Source organism: Besnoitia besnoiti, chromosome VI, assembly GCF_002563875.1.
Source record: "Besnoitia besnoiti strain Bb-Ger1 chromosome VI, whole genome shotgun sequence".
Taxonomy (NCBI): domain Eukaryota; phylum Apicomplexa; class Conoidasida; order Eucoccidiorida; family Sarcocystidae; genus Besnoitia; species Besnoitia besnoiti.
Window position 1 is genome coordinate 2,704,695 of NC_042361.1, and position 19,864 is coordinate 2,724,558.

Consider the following 19,864-nt stretch of genomic DNA (forward strand, 5'->3'; position numbering starts at 1 on the left):
GCTGTCAATCTAATCGGCGCCACGAGCGAACATCGCCACAAACCTTTCTGAATCGACCACATACCCCGACTAGCCTCCTCCCACGCCACAACCTGTTCCCCACTGACAGCTCGCGCGTGGATGCCTGTCTCGGCTGCCATCACGCGTAAAAGGCGTGCAACTCTTCTCCACGCACGGCACAATGAGAATGCCGCTATGGTCCGACACAGCGCAGAAGGAAACCTCGTTCCGGATATCCGGTGGCCGCTATCCCCTACCTGCAGAGGGGGTCCTCTGCAAGGCACTACCAAACATTTCCCTGTCTTGCGCTACACATTCTTTCCTTGTCTGCGGAAGTGTGTTCACTCGCAAATGGCAACGTCGGCGAACGCCTTGCTGAGCTTCAGGGCGGGTGGATGAGTGTAGTACATGCCTGCGGAGAAAAGGCCGCACACGCATAGCACTCCCATGTTACAGACCTGGTGATGCTTTTCCACAAATAAACGAGCAGCTGCGACACCTAGGCCTTGCGCAAAGGCGGGGAAACGGACTACAGACAAGCCACCCCGATTGGCATTCGCTCGTCGGCAGGGAGAGTGCAAGAGAGACTTACAGATTTCGGCGTCGTAGTACGCAATGACTTGCTCGTTGACGAGTTGTTCACTGGGGGAGCCGGACGGGCAGCCTTGTCCCATAAGAACAGCAGAGTCCTTGCTGGCAGTGAGTTTGTACTTCGGGTCAGTTTTCTTCTTTTCGTCCGGTTCCACGTTGCACTTGAAGTGAATGTGGTCTGTGTGCTTGGGTTTTTCTGGCTTGTTGACGCGGATGTCGAAGGAGTAGCTGTATTTGGCCAGCTGGTTGTCAAGCACGAGGTATACCTCGATGTCCGTCTCGCTGGTTTTCTTCGCCGTTATCTGAAAGTGCTTCCCGAACTCTATATTGCGCGTGGTCTTGGGCGGGATATCCAATTTCACGTGAATGAACATGTTCGGAGGGTGGAAGATCAAGCCAACAGTCTCCACCCTCCTGCCCACACCGACAGCGCCTAACACAGACTGGGGCCGGATGAGCTCGACACTCTTTGGGATGAAGAGGAAACCCCACTCGTAGAATTGGACGAAGAACCCCCAGTCTCCAGAAGAGGTTACCATCTTGGGAATCACTTCACACTGCGGAAGCTTCTCAAAGCCCTTCACGACGTAGGAGCCGTACGCGGCGGCGACATTGGTCTTGGGGTGTGCGCACGCAAATCCCCCATTGTAGTCCACGCAGCTGATGCTCATAGTCTTGTCCTGCTGCACAGTCAGGACGAGACACAGGTTCTCCGTCAGACGAAACGTCCCGACCGATTCGTTGAGGAGAAAAACGAGAGGTTTCCACGACTTGGGAAACGCTGGAAGGCGATCCGGATGCACGTACACAGCCACGTCGTTCGCGAAGGGCGCCTTAATAAAAACCGTCTTGTCTCCTTCGATACCCAGTTGGCAGTCGCCTCTGCTCCAGCACTGAACACAGCACAAATGAAACGAAGAGCCGAATGCAAGGTTATTAATTCTTCGCTCAAAAATCTGGCGACAGACGTCCTAGTGCCCATCTGTACCGGAAAATAGTGACCATCTGTACCGGAAAATACTCTTTTCCACCTTGAGGTGCTTCGCATCCATACATCCGTCTATTTCCGCGTGGCACACAACACATGACCGACCGTCAACAGAAACACTCAGATCTCTCTGGTTTGACGCTGAACTGCGTGCTGAAACTCTTAGCGAGGTTGGTTTGCGAGCTCCGTGTGGAGCCGCTCGTGCGTCAGCTCTCAGCCGTGACAAGGACGGAAACGTTTCGAGTGCGGATGCGTACCTTTACGTCGAAAGCGCCGGACTGAACGGTTTTAAAGACGTCAGGGAGCTCGTCTACGGGGTCTAGAAAACGGAGGCGAGCGTCTGCCCATCGCGTCGGCCGCATGATTAACTTCTCGCGTTCTGGTAACGCAACCCAACCTATGAACGGCAGCCACCAAATAAAGGCTTCGCCTACTCACACGTCTGCCGGCATAGGTGTGCGAAGACCTACGACTGTGCCTCACCCGATGAAAAAACGTACAAACATGAAAAAGCTGTGCGTGGGAGTGTTTCGTCGTCGTGTGACGGAAGATCGCGGACCACGTCCGCTTGTGCAGCAAGGCATACAGCACGCATCCTACGCAATGCCATCCTCATGGGCAAGTACTCTTACCAGCACCGTCGTAGTATTGATGAGGCGTCCACATCACAATACCGGACGGTAGTGCCACCTCAGAAAGAGGGTCAAACCGGCAAGTGCCCAAGCGTTCCATGGTAAAAGAAACAACAGTTGAAAAAGCCTGGCGGATGAGGACGGCAGCTCTCGCGCGGTCGGACAGCCAACGGTATGAACCTGAAACTGGGGAGGCTTCTGAGGAGGATCCTGCAGGTGCATAGAGAGCATACGAGCCTCACGGAACTTCTAATTCGCGGTCTTTGACGTCAAAGACTCATGCTTTAGGCATGAAAAACCGAGCTTCTCTTCGCTATCATGCTTCCAAATGAATCAAACAACGGCATCCATCCAGTGAACGCTTGCGCAGCTACTTCAAAACGCATTTCCTACACTTCAGCGCCAGTATCACGGCTAGGGGACTCGAACGACCGAATGCGACGGGACAATCTTATGGACGTCGTCAAAATAGTGGTACTAACGGCCGAAACGTATTAGGAAGCCACGCACCGTCTAACATGCCCAAGTCAGCACTGGAGCGCAGGTGAGCGGAAAACAAAGAAGGAGCTTTTACCGCCGTTTGCCGCTGTGAGGTGTGCCGGGCACTTTCGAACCCAGGATACACAGGAACCGAGCCAGTGGCGGAGCGACGGAAAAATGCCAACAGGCTACATCTACCCGGACACACATTGCCGCAATGCTTTTTTTCCAAATGACAACTGAGGCGTCAAGAAGAAAGACCGTGCGTACCTATCTGTTTTCATTGGCAAGTCTCGCTTCTGGGAGCGAAGAGCGCCCGGTTTGGGAACGGGAAAGCTTGATGTTCGACCGGTAGCAGAACACCTGGAAGAGAGTGCTGCCTTCCCTCTGTTTTCGAGAAAATGCAAAGGATCGTCGTGAAAAACAAAAGGTCACACACACACAGCACTCTGAAGCATATCTCCCCGCGGAGGCACTGCGTGACCGTCTTTCCTGCCGGAGCGCGAGACGGCGTCCGCTACACAGAGGTGAGTTCCGCGCGCGGCAAGAGAGTGGACGCAGTACCAGCTGGGTGTACGTCGCGTCGAGGAGAACTCCGGCAGAGAATATCTGGCACACCAGGGTGGTGACAACGAAAAAGTTTCGCCGGCAGATGATGGCCTTCTCCATCATAAAAGCGGCAACGCTGTGTTCCGATCTCTATAATACCGAGCTAGAGGAGCGCTCCAAGTGGGCGTCGGGGCTGGCTGTGCGGATCGAATCCTACCTCTTCGTCCCTCTTGCTGGTATTCTTTTCCCTGGTATCTTTTGCTTCTCAGTCAAGACTTAGTCCCTGTAGTTTGTCGCCTCACTTTGTCCCTCTTGGTCCTCAATATCCCCTTTTCTTCCCCTGTTTCCAGCTGCGACCTCCATAGCTGGGTAGCACCTCGTTTACTCAACTAGCCAGTTTCCTTGCCGCTGGAGGGCGGGGCGGTTGGCGGTGATACCGCCTGACAGTTTCAACGACAAAGGAAACTCTTTTGCATTACCGGTTTTGTCCGGGTCCTCTTGCTAGCTGAAGTTGCAAGGGTTCTATTTATGGGCAGCTGTGGCCAGCTTCACCTTGCTCATACAGGCATAGTGACAGGGTGGTTCGCGTACGAAGATGAACTCTGCTGCCGTGGGTTACCTCGAAGCGTTATCACATTGGTTCAGGTATTGCGAGAAGTGCACCGCTTCCGTGTGAGTGGTAAAGAGGATACCTTCTGCACACTTCGCAGCGCATGCGCTCGTCAAACCTGCCAGAATTCGAGAAACTCAGCAAGCATGCCGATTAGAGTAGCCGAATCCGCCCGGCGAGAGCTGCGGAGAGCACTACGCACCACGAGAACCCAAAACCCACGAACTCGGTAAAGCTGGTGGTCAGCTACTCTTCGGATATTGCAATGCAGGAAACAAAACGTAGGTTCCCGTCGGGTACAGCGACACGGAGTGCATCATCATCTTTCGCAGGACGGGCGCCACCCGACGCTGCCGTACATGGGGGTCACGGTCGGCGTGCTGTACTTTCTGATCAACCATTTGGCCGCACGTCCTCCACAAAATAACTCCGGGATGGCAAACCAGTCCGTAGTCTCGCCTGCACACAGAGTATGTACGCGATTCTCAGATTCCCTTCCAGATCGATCATTCATGGTCGTCCTTGCTATGAAGAGACACGTCGTTCCACCTTCCATAACACCACACTGGAACGTCTAAATAAACAATGATGCAGCGAAGCGTGCCACCTCTCAAAAGTACCCGTTGGCTGTATGCACAGTTTTTTGACGGCATGCAGCCATCGGCATGCCAGCGGGTGTGGCGCTCTTGCTAGGTGGCGAGTGAGGTTCGCTAGATGCATTTTGAACTCAAAAGCGGAGGGTTCGCGGAGCTTCACGGGAATCTGCGCTGTAAGAAAAGTGTGGATCGACGACGGGTTCTCCACTCTACTGAAGTGAACGCTAAAGGAACTCATGTAAGGAAGCCGGTGATGATGACATCTGGAAGAACGTGGAAGATGTGTGAGATGACGAAGAAGTGTTTGTCAGTTGAACTGCCCTAGATAGCCCCGTGTCAGAGTTTTTCCCCTGGTGCGATTAGGGCGTCAACTCATTTTCTGCCTTCGTTTCTTTCCTCCATGTTGACTGTTGGAAGGACGCGTTTCCACTACATTGCCCTCTCCCGTCGCATCTCGGGAAAGCAGACTGAAGGTCTCCATGTACGAGAGGCAAAGTTGTGAGAACAAAGCGCACGCGGTATCAAGAGAGAAGTGCCGCAAGAAAAGCCTGCGTTCTTCTGGCAGCTCCCGTTTCAGGCAACATTCCTGCTGCCACATGTTTTTATTGTAAGGGAACTGTACACGTATTTCACGGGTTCTGATAGCTCTGCTGTGTCTCCTCTGTACACCCGCTTGGCTGCACACACGCATGTTTGCCGTTCTGAGGGCGAGGCCCCTGTTCCGTGTAGCGTCGGCGTGTATAATTGTTTCAGAATTGCTGTCTACGTCGGCATGAAAGGGTCTGGTGGAGGTTCACCGAGCCGAGCCGCCGGCTTGCTTACCGCGCGTTATGAAGTCGGACAGGCAGCGTTGGCGCCGGCCTCGCAAGCCCGTCGACAGGACAACCAGTCTGCCTCTTCGGGAAGGAGACCCGGTGCCAATCCTGGTTCGTTCTTCTATGAGGATCCGGTGCAAGTCTGGGAAGGTGTTAGAGACGCAACTGTCCGTGCGCAGGACCTGTCGGGGAGAGGTGCCCTGCGCGAAATTACGGAAGAAGAGAAAGATATTCTGGCTACGCGAGCAGCGCGAGATCCGGCGGAACGGTTGGTCGGCACAGGAGCGCAAGCTGCTGCAGAAATCTTGAAAGAACAGCAGGACATAGCAGAGAGCCCCTTGCGCATTCACGTCCGAGTACCCGCATCATGCGCAAATCTGGGATCGGGATTTGACTGCCTCGGCTTGGCGGTGAACATCTGGAATGATGTTATCGTCGAAGAGGAAGAGAAACAAGAAATCATTTTGCATGGAGAAGGCGAAAACGAACTGCCCAGGGACAACTCGAATCTGGTAAGCGGCCAGACGTGAACACAGGGATTGGCAAATGCCTAGTGTGAAACGCATTTTGCCTTGAGCCCCCGAATTGACCACACCCACAGACTATGACTTGCCGGTTTCCTCTATGTGTACGAACTTTCCGCAGTTGTCGCGCCCTGTGTGCGTGCGGACATCTCTATTTCACACGCATCTTCTCGGCCTTGACTGTCTATCTCCGTCCCTGCCTGTGGGTCGTTTTGGTGTATGTTACTCTACGGTACCAGCCAGGTGAGAAGACCCGCGTTTCTCAGTGAAGTTCTATATCCTAACGCTCTACCCCATCAGTGTGACTCGCCTTGAAGCTACCATGCTTTCGTATGTATGTATACATACATACTCACACACCCTATGTATGTCATATACGTATTCCCTGCTTTCGCATACATGTATACAGATGCAGATCTGCTTATATCTGCGTGTACAGAACATAGGCAAGCACCCAGGATTCTCTGTTCAGATTTCCGTTGTACTCTGTTCAGGTTGTCTGTGGGTTCTACGCGGTTTTGGCTCGCCTTCAGCTTACGGCGTCGAAACTCCCGAAATTTCGATTTACCTGTTATAACCGAATTCCAGTTGCTCGCGGCCTGGGTTCTTCCTGTGCGGCACTTGTGTCGGGCATCTTAGCAAGCACCGCCCTCGCACCCTTTCTGCAGAGGCGCTGCGCCGGCGATGACGTGCGCATTCAAGAAGGGAAGAGGAAGGACTCCGGGGAGCGAGATGCCGCCCTCTTCGCCATGGAGGGCGAGTGGCTTCATCAAGCTGGACTGGCTGTAGAAGTCTGCGATGAAAAATTCCTTCTGAAGATTGCGTGCGACCTCGAAGTATGCAGGAGTAGCTGCGCAGTGATTCGTCGGCCTGATTCGCACGAACTCTTAGATTTTCGCAGACATGCCTTGCTGTCAATGTTGATATCTCTCTCCATGTATAACTGCCTTCTCCCACGCTTCCTTGCATAGCGAAATGTTTCTCCTTTGCGTTCATGTGCGCAGATGCACTATCAAATGCATTCGGATGCAGTCTTTCGGAGCCTTTGCATCCTTCTCGACTTCGATTGTATACCGTTTTCTCGCTCATGTGCATGCGTCGCTTCCTCTCTGGCCGCCAACAACTAGCGTTTCCCGTGCATTGTTTTTTTCGGTTTTTCAGGGTCATGCAGACAACGCCGCGGCAGCTCTTTTCGGAGGCCTTCAGCTGGCTCTACAGTATGTGCCTCGGGACCCGATGACCGTGCTCGCAACCATTGAGAAGACGCACTACCCCACGCCGTTTGACATTAAGGCAGCAAAAGAAGCCGCCAAAGCGGTTGCCGCTGCTGGTGGTGCTGTATCTCCACTCCCCGGTGCTGAAAAAAATGCAGCTGTTAGTCTGAGACCCAGGGGAAAGGATGGCGGCAAAGGAGAAAAGACACGGAAGCTCACTGACGGCGATTCGTGGCTGGCTCGCGGAATTCCCATACCCGCCAACCTTAAATGCGTCCTGTTTGTTCCTGATGACCGGCTCGAAACCGCGCAAGTGAGGGCGACGTCTTGAATGGTGAATGATACTCACCCCGAGGCAATCAAGGAGCCCGGGCACACTCTTATGAAGAATCACTACGTTGCACGGAGAGACTGAGGGCGGGGCACGCGCCTCTAGAGCACCTATCTGTATACTGACAAAAATATAGATACACATTCATCCGCATCCCAGGTTCAAGACACTACGCCCCCCCTCTCAAAAAACCCGCAGAGACGTTAGAGAACCACCTGTTTTCTGTCGCAGCGCATTCAGTTATTATCTGCTACTTGATAATTAGATCGGGAGGCCCTCGCGCGGCAACTTGCAACGTTTTTCGATTCGCAGTGTATCTTTCACTGCACAGGCTAGGGAGGTCCTTCCTCGCACGGTACCGTTAGCTGACGCGGTATTTAACTCCTCTCGCACGGCTCTACTGACGTACGCGATGAGCACTGCTGCCGCCGCTTCGGTCGTGGCAGAGGCGGGAGACGGTGGAACGCCTGCGAAGGCAGCAGACGCAGCAGAAAATGTTCTTTACCGGCTTCTGCAAGAGGCTATGGACGATCGCCTACACCAGAACTATCGTAAGAAGCTCAACCCGCACTTCGAGCCGATCATGGAAGCTGCCCAGAGAGCCGGTAAGTACCCCCTGCTACCCGTTTCTCTCTATTGCGAAAAGGCAACGCCATTCAGTATGCATGGACGCACGATGTGTCGTGCTGCGTGCACCTAGGTCTCTGTGCGCACTACTCGATACGCGATGCGTCCACGTGAATGCGATATATGCCTCGGTAGCTCCCTGCACACGTAGAATACAACTTCCAGACGCACATATAAAATACGTGTTTGTTACCATGAGCCTCTGTGGGCGATAATAGGTTAGCCCATTAGCAAATCGACGCCCGCAATGCCAGCCTCTGCTTCTGATCAGGTGTGTTGCCCCTTGCGTATGAAGACCCGCATACGTATCCATACCTCTATGTCCATATATACCGATATATATTCTGCGGCGTATCGCAACGGGCATGCACTCGCATGTGCATATCAATACGCTTTGCCGGAACGCACACGAATTCAGCATTTTGTGTCATCCCCTCGCAGGTGCGCTGGGGGTTTGTTTGAGTGGAGCGGGGCCGTCAGTGCTCGCGTTCACGATGGAGCATCACGCCGGAGAAATTGCGGAGGCTATAAAACAGGCGGCTGCCGAGTGTAAGAAAGAAGGGCTCGTCTTGGTTGTTGATCCAACGAGCGAAGGTGCACACACAGTTCATTTCGCACGCGAGCGCGATGATGACGGATGGTAGCGAAACTCGTGTCGGCTAGTCCACACTTGTATACTTGTGTATTGCCGCATACGTCCCTGCTTACTGTATTTCATAATGTGTCACTCTGTGCACTTGCATGCATGCATTTTCACCTCGTTGGCATGAACCCAAGCTGGCAGTAGACACCCGTGCTGCTTACATTTTGTCAGACTAGTGCCGCCGGGCCTTCGCCTGTCGTCCACTGCACCGGAGGCACGCGGCCGTCTGTGCCGCTGCGCGGAAGCGTCTTTTGCTTAGAAGCGAGGGGCGGGAGGCCAGTTCCACATTTCAGGACCTCTTCTCCCGGGCTACACAGAAATTTTCCGAGCCGTACTTTCGCCCTTCACTTGTGTCATCCCGTATGCGTGGGAGGCGGCTGCGAGTGAGTGAGCGCCTGCCGAGCGCAGGAGAGGCATTATATAGAGAAAGCCAGCAGTTAGCCAGAGAAAAAGAAAGGAGATTCTAGATAAAACTGGGTAACAGACAAGGAGTGCAAGCGAGCAGAAGGACAGGGAGAAACATAAGTGGCGACAGTCAAGGGAGAGAGGAAAACGAGCTGGCAGGCCGAAGAGGCCAGCTTCACGAAAGAGAAACCGTGGAGTAGGGTGTGGGCGACGTACAGAACAACTGAGATGCCGACCGGAAAGATGAAGGGTTTTGAGAGAGAGGATACAGTCCGTCGAAGCCACAGCCTCGGTGCCGCTACCGCGCATGCGGCGTGAGCGTCCGAGAGGCTGCTGTTTTGTCGTTGGTTTACCATGCGCGACAAGAGCTGTCATCCGCGTGTGTTTTCAACACGGAGTAGGGCGGGACAACGACAAACTTGACAAATGTACGCGCCGTTCGTTAAAGAAAGGGCACCTTTGGCTGATACTCGCGCTGTTCAATCTGCAAAAGGTAGTTGGACGGGCAGCCGCAGGCCAATGACGCACATGAGCGTCGTGGTGTTGTCGACAGTATCAGTTGACACACCAGACGCAACGCTTGGCGGGGGGGAGAACGCGCAGCCGAAACGACAGGAAACGACGTTGTCGCGCGTGCCTGCGCGACTGCTGTTCCACTTAAGATAAAACCTCTGGTCATCGCAACACTCGTGATTATCAAACCAGCGATACCAGACCGGCACACGCCACGTGGGCGCGTGGCTGCGTCTGCGACAACACGGCGCGCAAAACTGAACTGAACCGAAGGCAGACGCGAGATCGAACTCGGCGAGAGAGCTTGCGAACTCGCTCAGCTCTCATCGTCCCCGTCCTCCGGCTTGAGGGGAGGCGGCCGCTTCTTGCCGCCCGGTTCCATGAAGAACTTCGACGTCAGGTCCTTCATTTTCTCGTTTTCGTCCACCAGCTCTTGGCGGCGCTTCTGGTAGCGGTCAACATCGGCTCCTGCAGGATAGGCCTTCATCCCGTAGGAAATCTGCCCGTCAGCCGCTGCTCAAAATGAAAAAACACATACACGTCCGAGCTGTGCTGTTCACGCAAGATACACACGCTTGCGCCGTTTATACACACAAGAGGACACACTCGCCAGCATGCAGACAAGCCCTGCCACCCGCGGTATACTAGATCAACTCTCCTCCGGGTCCTTTGCCCATAAACGCGGCTGTTCGCTCCCATTCGCCTTTCCGCTTACATTTATGAACTACACTGGCGGTCACCGGCTTCTCCTCGACGTAGTACGTGATCTCTGCGTGGTCAGCGACGAAGTCGTACGCGAGCTGCGACTCCATCAGATTCAGCGTCCTCTCTGTCACCGTCTCGGGCTTCTGGCCAGGACACTAAACGCCAAGAAGCACAGTGCGATGGCATACACTCAAGTCGCCGGTGCGCGACGCGAGGAGAAACAAAGGCCGCAACTGGCAAGGACTCAGGGCGACACAAATGAGGATACACTCGATGTCACAGAGCCTCTGTCACGAAATATCTCCGCCACGCCACTTAACTGATACGAAGTGCTCAGACGCTAATACACTGGTGTGCCAGTCCCAGCTTCCCTGCCCGTCAAAAAAGCGTCATGTTGACAGCAGTTAATCCATCACGCTTCCATCGAACTCCCCCTGCGTTCACCATCTGCACGACTTTTAGTATTTGCCAGCGATATTAATTGCGCAGGCTGTTTCACTCTAGCCGCATCTTTTCAGAACCACCGCTGATCGCGTGCTTCGTGAATACAAGTACATGACATGGCGAGAGCTGCCAGACACTCTGATGCATGCACACTTGCAACCCTCTCACCTTCATCAAAGTCGCCTCCACGGACTGCATCAGTTTGGCTCGGTCAACCTGGAGATTCTCATTCTTCAAAATCGCCTACGACACAGAGAGAGTTACGTACCAATCAGTGCAAACAACAACAAAAAAAATACCCGCCAATAAGACACAGCGGAGTCCCTCCCTGGCTGGAATATATAACTGTATAAATACATACATGTATACACGCGAACGCGTGCACCGGTGCTGCCGGACAAGAAAAGAACCGCCAAAGCGGATCTGCACCGTTAGACTTTCATGTTCACTCAAGACGCACGCAGGCAATACTGTCGCAGTGAAGGAGAATGCGTATTCCAGAGTCAGAGGAGTCTGGATGGGCGTACCTTGATTGTGAATGCAGTTTTCAAAAGTTTAACGACGACAGGCAAATTCTTGCTCTTCCATTCCTGATACTTCTCCTCCGTATCCAAACCGGTAATGTCGTGCCCCTCCATCTCCGTTGACAGCAGTTGCTGTTTGTACGTCAGCCGCGCCTGCTCTTCGATCAACGTGTCTGCGATTGGTCGAGCAACGCACATGCGGCATCATCCAAGACTGGCTTCCTCCGTGAGCCATGCCGCCCCCGCCGTGCAAATCCCCCTTCGAAAACAGAAGCGGCACCTCGACGTCAAAGCTCGAAAGAACTATCGATTTAGGTAAACAGACCAACAGAGGTTGAAGCTGTAGGCGGCAGTCACATGCAGCTCCCCCCCTAAACCCTAAACCCGAGACCCTCCTACGCAGCCCACAGGTGGAGTGGCCCCCCGGGTGGCTTTTCATTGTTTGAGGAAGCAGAAACAACGCCAGTATCCGATTTCCCGCGAGCTCACTCGGGGCATCAATCGTCGTTATGTCGTCGAGCGCAGAAGCGACTGCGCCGCGCCGCGCCTTCACGCTAGCCGCCTCCACCAGCTCGTCGCCAGTGGCCTCCAGGCGCTGTCTAACTTGTTCTCTGCTCTCGTTGCAGACAGTTTTGTAGAATTCATCTGAGGCACACGAACATGCCGAGGGCGAACGATAGAGCTCACGCTGAAACCGTATAAGAGCCCAGCAGCCCCATGAGAGCTTTGTCTAGACGCATGCAGTTGTGGATCCCGGCAGCGAAGCTCACCGTCAAGTTCGCGCGGGACTCGCTGCTTCACAGCGAGGCACTTGACGTGGAGAGTGGTCTGCACCAGGCGCTCTTCGTCGTCATCAAGAATGTGTTGGCGCGTTTCATCTGTGACATCGATGCCGCACTTTACTCCTGCCTCCCGTGCGAGAGCGTCGACCGCAGAGAGGTCCTCAGCCCCGTCAGCCTCTCGTGCGCCCGCAGTCCCCTCGGTCTCGAGGAAGCCGGTGGCGGAGACGCGCGGAGACGGGCGCGAGGGCGGCGTCGAGGCCGTCGTGCTCACATGGGGCGCGCCCACGAAAGGCTTCATTTCTTTAACAGAAAATGGCAGGGGAACGCGAACTTCGCGTGTGTCGCCCTTCCGAATTCCCAGAAGACCGTCGACGAGCTCGGCGCCTCCCTCTGGGTTGCTGAAAACACCAGGCGCGTCAAAAGATGAAGAGACCCTAGAAAGAGAATCAAACGACATTCCAGGGGGACACGCGCAAGAAGAGGGGCAGACGCGCGAGGAGAGGAAAGAGGCGCCCACCGTCACCAGCGGAACAAACGACAGCACCAGTAGCCAACGAAACAGACAATCGTTGCGGGCCTGCGGTGGCCGCGCTCCTTCTCCCCTACAAACCTCAGAAAAAGAACTCGAGCAAGTTACCCTAATCACCCAGTTTTCTACTCCACTGGACTCCCTAACACACCGAAGGGCACGGCCGATATCAGCGAAGGCAAAGAGCGCGAAACGGATTCTGTTCCGGCACGACGGCGGACGCGCCTGCTGCCCAGAGCCCCCAGCAGGCGCTCCGTGCTTCACACATTAACAGCTCTCAGCGACCTTCCTCCACGATAGAAGTGACGTTCCTGCTTCAGTTGGGCAAACTCATACGAAACAAATCATGCACGAATAACAGGAAACGTGGCGCATCATCGGGTCACGGTGAGCATCGCCACTCGCGACAGCCGCCGCGCGCTGTTTCAGCAGTCTGAGTTCGGTCGCTCGAGGCTTGAGCGGAATGCAGGCGATCCGCGTGTCCTGGCCGTGTACGAAGGGCTAAGCCGCTGAAGTTTCAGAGGGAAACCGAACGTTATGAAGTGAAACCGAGAAAACGAGAGCCACTAAAAAGTCCCCTCCGACTGACCATTCCTTGTCGAGGATCACTGTAACGTTTCCGGCGATGAGGTGCGTTGGTATCGCGTCTCCACGTGTCTCGTCGCTTTTCTCGAACCAACCGCGCGTCACCTGATGCACAGAAACCGCCACCGATCATGTCTGTTTCAGATATGGGCCTCCCCGTCTCCCGCAGTCCTCGCTGCACTGTGGCAAGAGAACAAGGGGAAACTGCAGGTGAGCGGCGAAGACTGTCGGGACCTATCTACCGTTCTACGCTTTGAAGCACCGGCACAGACCAAAAGCTTGCCCACTGCAGGGGTCGTTCGAGTAAGGCCCTGTCACCCTAAGAAGCTGCCACACCTTGCTTAAATTGAAGGATATCGCACTCGCTGCAGCACGTGCGTGACAGGCGGTGAGAGGCGTGCGTACCTCGATTTCCACGGCGTCACCCATGCGGGCGCGCCGCGTGTCCTGGTTCGGAAAGTCCACCTGCGCCGCGTGCCGTTTCTTCAGGATCTCTTCAGCCTTTTGGAAGAGCAAGCCCTTCGGATACGGCGGCCGCGGCACGCGCAGCTGAAATCGCACGAGGCGGAGCACACAAAGGTGCGCCGGCACACTGCAGACAGTTCAGCATATGGCCAGTCGCTCACGTCGCAGCAGGAAGAAGTTGCCCGACGCTTCGTTCACCGGGCTGGGTGCGACCGCGTACAGCGCTGCCTGGCTTTTTGCGTGGCTGCCGCTCCCAGAAGTGCACGCTTCTGGACTTCTTCTGGAGGGCAGCGAGACGCACCTTGAGACCTTTGTAGTTCTCCTTGAACTTCACAGTCGGCAGGGTGTCGCACCGAATTTGAAGTTTCATGGCCTTGCCGGGCGTGAAGTGCGCGACCAGCTCGGTGTCCTTCTGCAGTGGAAAAAGCGAGGCAAACAGATAGCCGCGCAGGTGGCAAAATAGAACGTAAACACCGTATGCAGAGGTCGCAGGTGCCATCTGCTGCTTTGCCTCTTAGACTGCGCCCGCAGGAATACGGAGCGCGCAGAAAGGTGACGGGCGTCACACAGCAAAGCAGAGACACGGCGTCCCAAATGCCTTGGACACCTCTGCATACACCATGGGCACGTGTAGTCAGTCACACATAAATGCATACACTTTCATGTGGATATGCATCTCCACCGGGCTTCCCATACGCCATCATACGGACACAGACTATCTCACATGTCTTCATGCAGGTCACAGATCACATCCACACAGACACGCTCTCATCTATCCTCATACATAAATATATATATTTGCATCTGTGAAAGCCTCCGCGTGAACCTGGGAATGCTCGACGCCGCCGCCTGCCCAGCGGCTTGTACATATCTTCAACACATAGTTTCGCCGCCAGAGTGACCACTGCGCAAGAACTCATCATCACACCGCCAGCAGCCACCGCGGACTTCGCCCGGCCTTGCCCCCGCCCCGGCCCCCCCCCCCTCCCCGAGATGCTTTTGGCATACCTCCACGAACTGCGGAGTGCCAATCATCTTGGCGCCCTTCTTCGTCGCTTGGTGAAGGAGGAGATCGCCTAGAGCCTGAATGGCTCGCTGCTTCACGGCGTCTGTCCCCCCCGCGTAGTACTGCAGCATTGACAAGGGCACCTCCGCTAGGCCGCTGCGGTACCCCGGCACGCGGAGCGTCGTGCGCAGATGCGTAATGGTCAGCTCGTGAACCTGTCGAGACCAGACATGCGTTTGGGGGCATGCCCCTCTGTAATCGTAAAGTCGTTCACACAGCTAGACTGCAGCCGACCACATGCGCATGGCACGTCGGCGTACATTCCGACAGAAGCATGCGCACCATACGAGCAAGAATCAACGTAAAGCCGCAGCCGCAGTGTGGCGGCGTCTGCGTTCGCCGGCGCCTGCGAGCTTACACGCACAAGCGTGGCGACGCGAACCTGTGTCACTCCAATGAGATAGCCACGCTTATATCTGCATAGCTGTGAGGTACCGGGGCGTACATCTGCTTGCTTATGATGCAGCAGCACACACACCTACTACGCAGAGACAGATGAGGCCCTAAACCAAGAGATACTAGAGCCCAACTGATGCGAGAGATGCTCTGGAGAATGCACCTGGTCGCGCTTGCAGCTCTGTCGATACGCAGATCTCAATGCATGCCTGTCGGGAGCAGGCTTACTCTCTGCGTGACGTGGCCAGGGATGTCGGCTTCAATCAGCACCGTCGCGTTGTCTCTGCGGTGAACTTCGACCGGCAAGTACCCCGCCAGCTCCTCTATATAGGCTTGGTCGACGCGTTCGCTGTCTTTGCCAGCAATCTCCGGGGCGGAGGCGCCGTACCGCCTTCCTCGCCGCAGGTAGGCAGTTCGTCGCTGCGAATCCACGCACGCCAAGAGAGGAGACATCGCCGCTGCAGGCTCGCGTGCAAGACGCAGAAACGAAGAACGAGATCGGCAGGCCTCCCCGGACCGGCTCTTGGCGGACAGAAGACACCTATACGTTTCGCAGGTTTCCGCCTGTGTCGCCACGAGTCTGCGACGCAGCACACGGCAAAGTGACCACGCCAGCGTCAGTGCCTATTCTCCGTGGCGGCAAGACAGGCGCCAGAGCGCGTGTGAGGCGACCCTGTGCGTCAGGAACTGCACACGTCAAAGGCCGTGAGTGCAGCTCTTTGTCGGTTGTCTTTAGCCCGTGCGCCATTGGAGCCCGTCGCTGCGTCTCCGACGCACACGAGTTTCTGTCCCCGCGCCCTTCGGTGCCACCTGCCGCGCCTGCTCCAATACATCCAGTGCTCCAAGCGAGGCCCTTGCTGGCCATGTTCGAAGACAGATGCACATCATCTCTTTCTGTCGCCAGCCCGCCAAACACAACCGAACCCAGAGGCGCGTCCACCACAGTTCCCCCAGATTCGCCGCCTGGCTCGACCCCGGGCCTCCCTAGGCCCTCCTTACCCGCTGCGCCTCTCTGCGTTTCTCTTTGAATGATCGTGGCCGCTTGCCGGCAGCGGCACCTTCCTCGTTTTCGATCTCCTCGTCGTCGACGTCCTCCGCTGAGCTGTCACCTCTCAGGTCTATCGCCGGGAGAATCGCGTCGTCGTCCTCGATGCTCTCGTGTTGTTGCCTGACTCTCTCGCTCGGCTGTTCGGGATCGACGCCGAAGCGGAGTGTGTCGCGTGCGCCTCCGGTCCCTCTCACCTGGTCAGAGCCAGGCGTCTCTTCTTCCGCCCCTTCTTCACGCGAGAATGCGCATTCGTCGCGGTTTTCTCCGCTGTCCTCATCGCTGCCTCGTTCAGAAGAGGCCGCGTCGAAGGGCGAGGCGGCGCGCGAGCTGTCGGCGCGCCGCCTGAGAGGGTGAAGAGAGAGTCCGAGCGCCGGCGACAGCTCCACAGCGAAGGCCGAGGAGAGCGACTGGAGAAAGAAGCCAGAAAAAGCCGGCGAAGAAGCACCGGGAGACACACTCGATAAAGACCGTAAGTGAGCACGCTCTGAGACACGTCGAGATCGCGGTTGAGCGGTGGTCGGGTTCACGCCCGAGCCTGCCCAGAGAGCGTGACCAGCGAGCGGAGACGCGGCTGCCGAAGGAGAGGAGACCGGCACCGGAACTTGCAGTGAAGAAGCATACAACGAGGGAGAGGGCGAGCCACAGGAGAACTCAGCGAACGCCAGAGACGCAGGAGTTCCCATGAACAAAGCAGAATACGACAGAAAACCCTGAACATTCGCAGTGGAGCGACTGCTTTGTCTTCTGGCCTGCTGAGAGAGGATCGGTGAGCGCTCTCGGAGCTCTGGGTATCCCAGCGGACGACCGTCAAACGCGTTTCGACCGGGAAGCGAAAACCGCGAATCCTCCTCGGGGGAAAGCGAGCCGCCCGCGAGGGCTGCCCATGCGAGGGAGGAGCTCCATCTGGGGGTAGGGGTGATAGCAGCCGAACAAGAAGGTGGTGGTTCAAGAAGGGCAGTGGTAGGCCTTGTCGGAGAGAGAGCAAAAGAGGACGCGATAGAAGGCAGCAGACTGAATACGAAAAGTGAAAACGCGGCAGGAGAAGAAAAATTGACTCGTACGTGGGTAGGCGCGTCAGAAATACGCGCTTGGACCACACGCCTCAAGCCCCCCATTCTTTTCGCCTTTTAAATGCACCGCTGCAATGCATGGCATGTGCATACCGACACACACATGCGTATATTTACAGGTTCACAAGTCGGGGTCTACGCCCGTGTGCATGTAGTCGAAGTGATTCACACGACGAGGCCGAGATGTGCCGGCGAAAGAAAAAGCCACAGATGCAAGATACATCTATTATCATTTACTTTACATTTATTGAGACAAGAACTCTTGGGGGTTGAGAGAACGATGCACAATCAACCGCCACCCGCATAGGCAGAACCGCACGACACAACAGGGAAGCAGAAAGCAGAAACGCAGTACCAAGCGAGAATCCAAAAAAGGAAAACTGGAGAAGGAAGACTAGGGAAGGAAAATGAGCACACCTTCCCTCGCGACTGCGAGGAAGTGCTAAACACCCTTGTGCATCTTGGAGACTGGAAGGAGACAAGCAGAATTCTGACGAGGCGGAGATGTGCCGACGGAAGAAAAAACCATCGATGCAAAATACGGCGGCGTCTCACACTGGAGCGTACATGAGGCATGAGGGCGAGAGCGGTGAGAAGAGACAAGATTAACTGACAAAAAAACGAAGGCATTCAGACAGACGTTAGGGATAGAGCGCTGAATACGCATAAACATACGGTGGCAGTCCGGTGTTGATGAACAACACAAGGACGTTGCCAGAGAGGAGCGGCTAAAAAGACACAGAAATCAATGCGTGAAGGGCAAGACTGACGCGGGCGGAGAACGAAAGGAGGTCACGAGGGGTGGAAATAAAACTTGCGGAAAGAAGAGAGGGAGCCGCAAGTGTCTCCTCACTCGGGGGTGTGCTGTCTCCACTGCTGCTGTCTCAACCCCAGAAGAACGTCTTGACGCACAGACTACGACAAGCATCGAGACAGACGAGGCATGGATAGAATCAAATCTATTTTTTCATCGACGACTTTTGTGGAAACCGGTTTACAGGGGCGAGAAACGGCTACTTCTAACAGCTTTAACACTCGTGCTGCGCATGCGCCAGCTGACGTGCTGCGGGACTCGGGATCGTCGCTACCTGAGAAGACAACCGCGCGCGGTTTCAGTTTGGCTACTCCTTTCTTGATCGTCGGCCGCTGGCTTTCGTGCTACGCACACTCAGACGGCACGCGGGCGATAACTCAGAATGGACTGGTCAGCAAAGTGGGGGGCTGTGTCAGGGCGAGCGACGGGCACGTCTGTTGACATCAGTGGGGGGGTTTAGGGTTTAGCGTTCTGACACTGTACAAGATCAATCGACATGTATACGGCTGTTGCCCTGTGAACCAGTCTGTGCTTTTACGCAGACACTGGTACCCTATGTGTTGCCGTACAGGAGACTCAAAAAATAGGAAAAAACATATACACAGGTGTGCTCGCTCAAAAGGCGGACGGCCACTTGGATCCCTGTATTTTGAAGAATTATTGGAAGGGTCTGGCGGTTCGTGCGCCACTCCAAATGCACAGTTGATGATTTCCGCTTGACCTTAGTCTTTGAAACTATTTCTGTACACGGTTGGGTAGCGGCGAAAGTCCAACGCACCAACTGCGATCCGAGTAAGCTGTCTGAATCGTCTAGTTGCTTTACCTGGTGCCTGACAAGGATCGAGCATGCGGGACAGACGACTCATTCGTACCTTTCACTCGCTTTCCGGAATGCGGAAATATGATTACCTTGTCGAGTTTCTCCGTCGCTCGTCACCCTCCGCGGGCTCACAGACCGCTTGTCTGACGGCGAAACGATAAGGCTGCGTCCCTGGGGACAGTTGAGGTTACGATACATCTGGCTTTCTGACCTCGTGGGGTTCTCCTTCTTTGGAAGGAAGCTCTCATGCGCCGGTGTGCCTGCGACTACTACTTGCAAAGAGCCTCGACGCGATCCAAGCACTCGTCCATCTGCCGACGAGAGTTTGCAAGACCTAGGACGCTTCTGTCGTCTCACCGGGAGACGCTGCCGAAGCATGTTCTTTTTTTTGTCGTTTCTCACACGGTAAGGTTACTTCTTTTCGCCTTCCTTTCGTTGACCCTTAGACGGCTGCTATAGCTCTTGTACGACTAGTCAGCTCCCCCGTTGATGACTGTTGCAAAGGCGTCTATTGACCTGCGCAGACCTGGTTTCGACTCGAGATGGCGTTAGCCCGACAAACGTGGTACCCGAGACGGCTACTGCGTGCTAGGCCAAGTGAGCAGCGCAATGAAGCAACCGAGTTCTGCGACTCTGAGGTCAAAACAGTTCCACAGCAGTGCCGTAAAGCTATCCCCCGATCAAGCCTGTACTGTTTCCTCTGCATATTCTACCGCGCCGAGGCTCAGCTGAGCGTTCCTAGCTCCTCGCGTGTAGCTCCTAACAAACGCCCCCGCCCCCCCACCCGCGAAGCGGTTTCGCTTGACTCTCTCTGAGGTGACAGCGTAGCCCCCCACCGAGGTGGAGACTCCACTAGTGAAGAAGAGCATCGAAGGAGCACAAGAACCGCGTCCATAGCTTCGAGAGCATAAGGGTTGCCCCCCATTGCGGAAAGAGAAATGCTGGGCGGGGAACTCCTATCTTTTTAGATCTGTGCACGAGGCAGCGGCGCCCCTTTCGTAGCCCTGTGGATGAGGCGTCTGTGCCATGATTGCCAGCATCCTCGGTTCTTGCCTACTGTAGCCCTACTTATCCCTATCCACCCAAAGAGGCTCCTTA

General features: G+C 55.3%; 3 protein-coding genes across 3 annotated transcripts; 1 reads left to right on the forward strand and 2 right to left on the reverse strand.

The window, feature by feature from the left end:
* Window positions 1-341: 341 nt before the first annotated feature.
* Window positions 342-2,311, reverse strand: BESB_067970 (S15 sporozoite-expressed protein; the record flags this gene model as incomplete). The annotated part of the gene is made up of 4 exons (XM_029365190.1): window positions 342-412; window positions 593-1,484; window positions 1,837-1,976; window positions 2,212-2,311. 4 exons carry the CDS (start codon window positions 2,309-2,311, stop codon window positions 342-344), a joined length of 1,203 nt encoding a protein of 400 aa, XP_029218773.1.
* Window positions 2,312-5,218: 2,907 nt separating this feature from the next.
* BESB_067980 (putative GHMP kinase) lies at window positions 5,219-8,601 on the forward strand (the record flags this gene model as incomplete). The annotated part of the gene is made up of 5 exons (XM_029365191.1): window positions 5,219-5,773; window positions 6,280-6,621; window positions 6,947-7,312; window positions 7,662-7,935; window positions 8,399-8,601. 5 exons carry the CDS (start codon window positions 5,219-5,221, stop codon window positions 8,599-8,601), a joined length of 1,740 nt encoding a protein of 579 aa, XP_029218774.1.
* A 1,233-nt stretch (window positions 8,602-9,834) lies between these two features.
* Window positions 9,835-16,745, reverse strand: BESB_067990 (putative trigger factor protein; the record flags this gene model as incomplete). Its single annotated transcript, XM_029365192.1, has 12 exons — window positions 9,835-10,031; window positions 10,234-10,378; window positions 10,836-10,910; window positions 11,195-11,364; window positions 11,681-11,836; window positions 11,962-12,371; window positions 13,092-13,192; window positions 13,493-13,636; window positions 13,854-13,964; window positions 14,561-14,773; window positions 15,243-15,434; window positions 16,014-16,745. The coding sequence occupies 12 exons, from the start codon at window positions 16,743-16,745 to the stop codon at window positions 9,835-9,837; spliced, it is 2,646 nt and encodes an 881-aa protein (XP_029218775.1).
* Window positions 16,746-19,864: the final 3,119 nt, after the last annotated feature.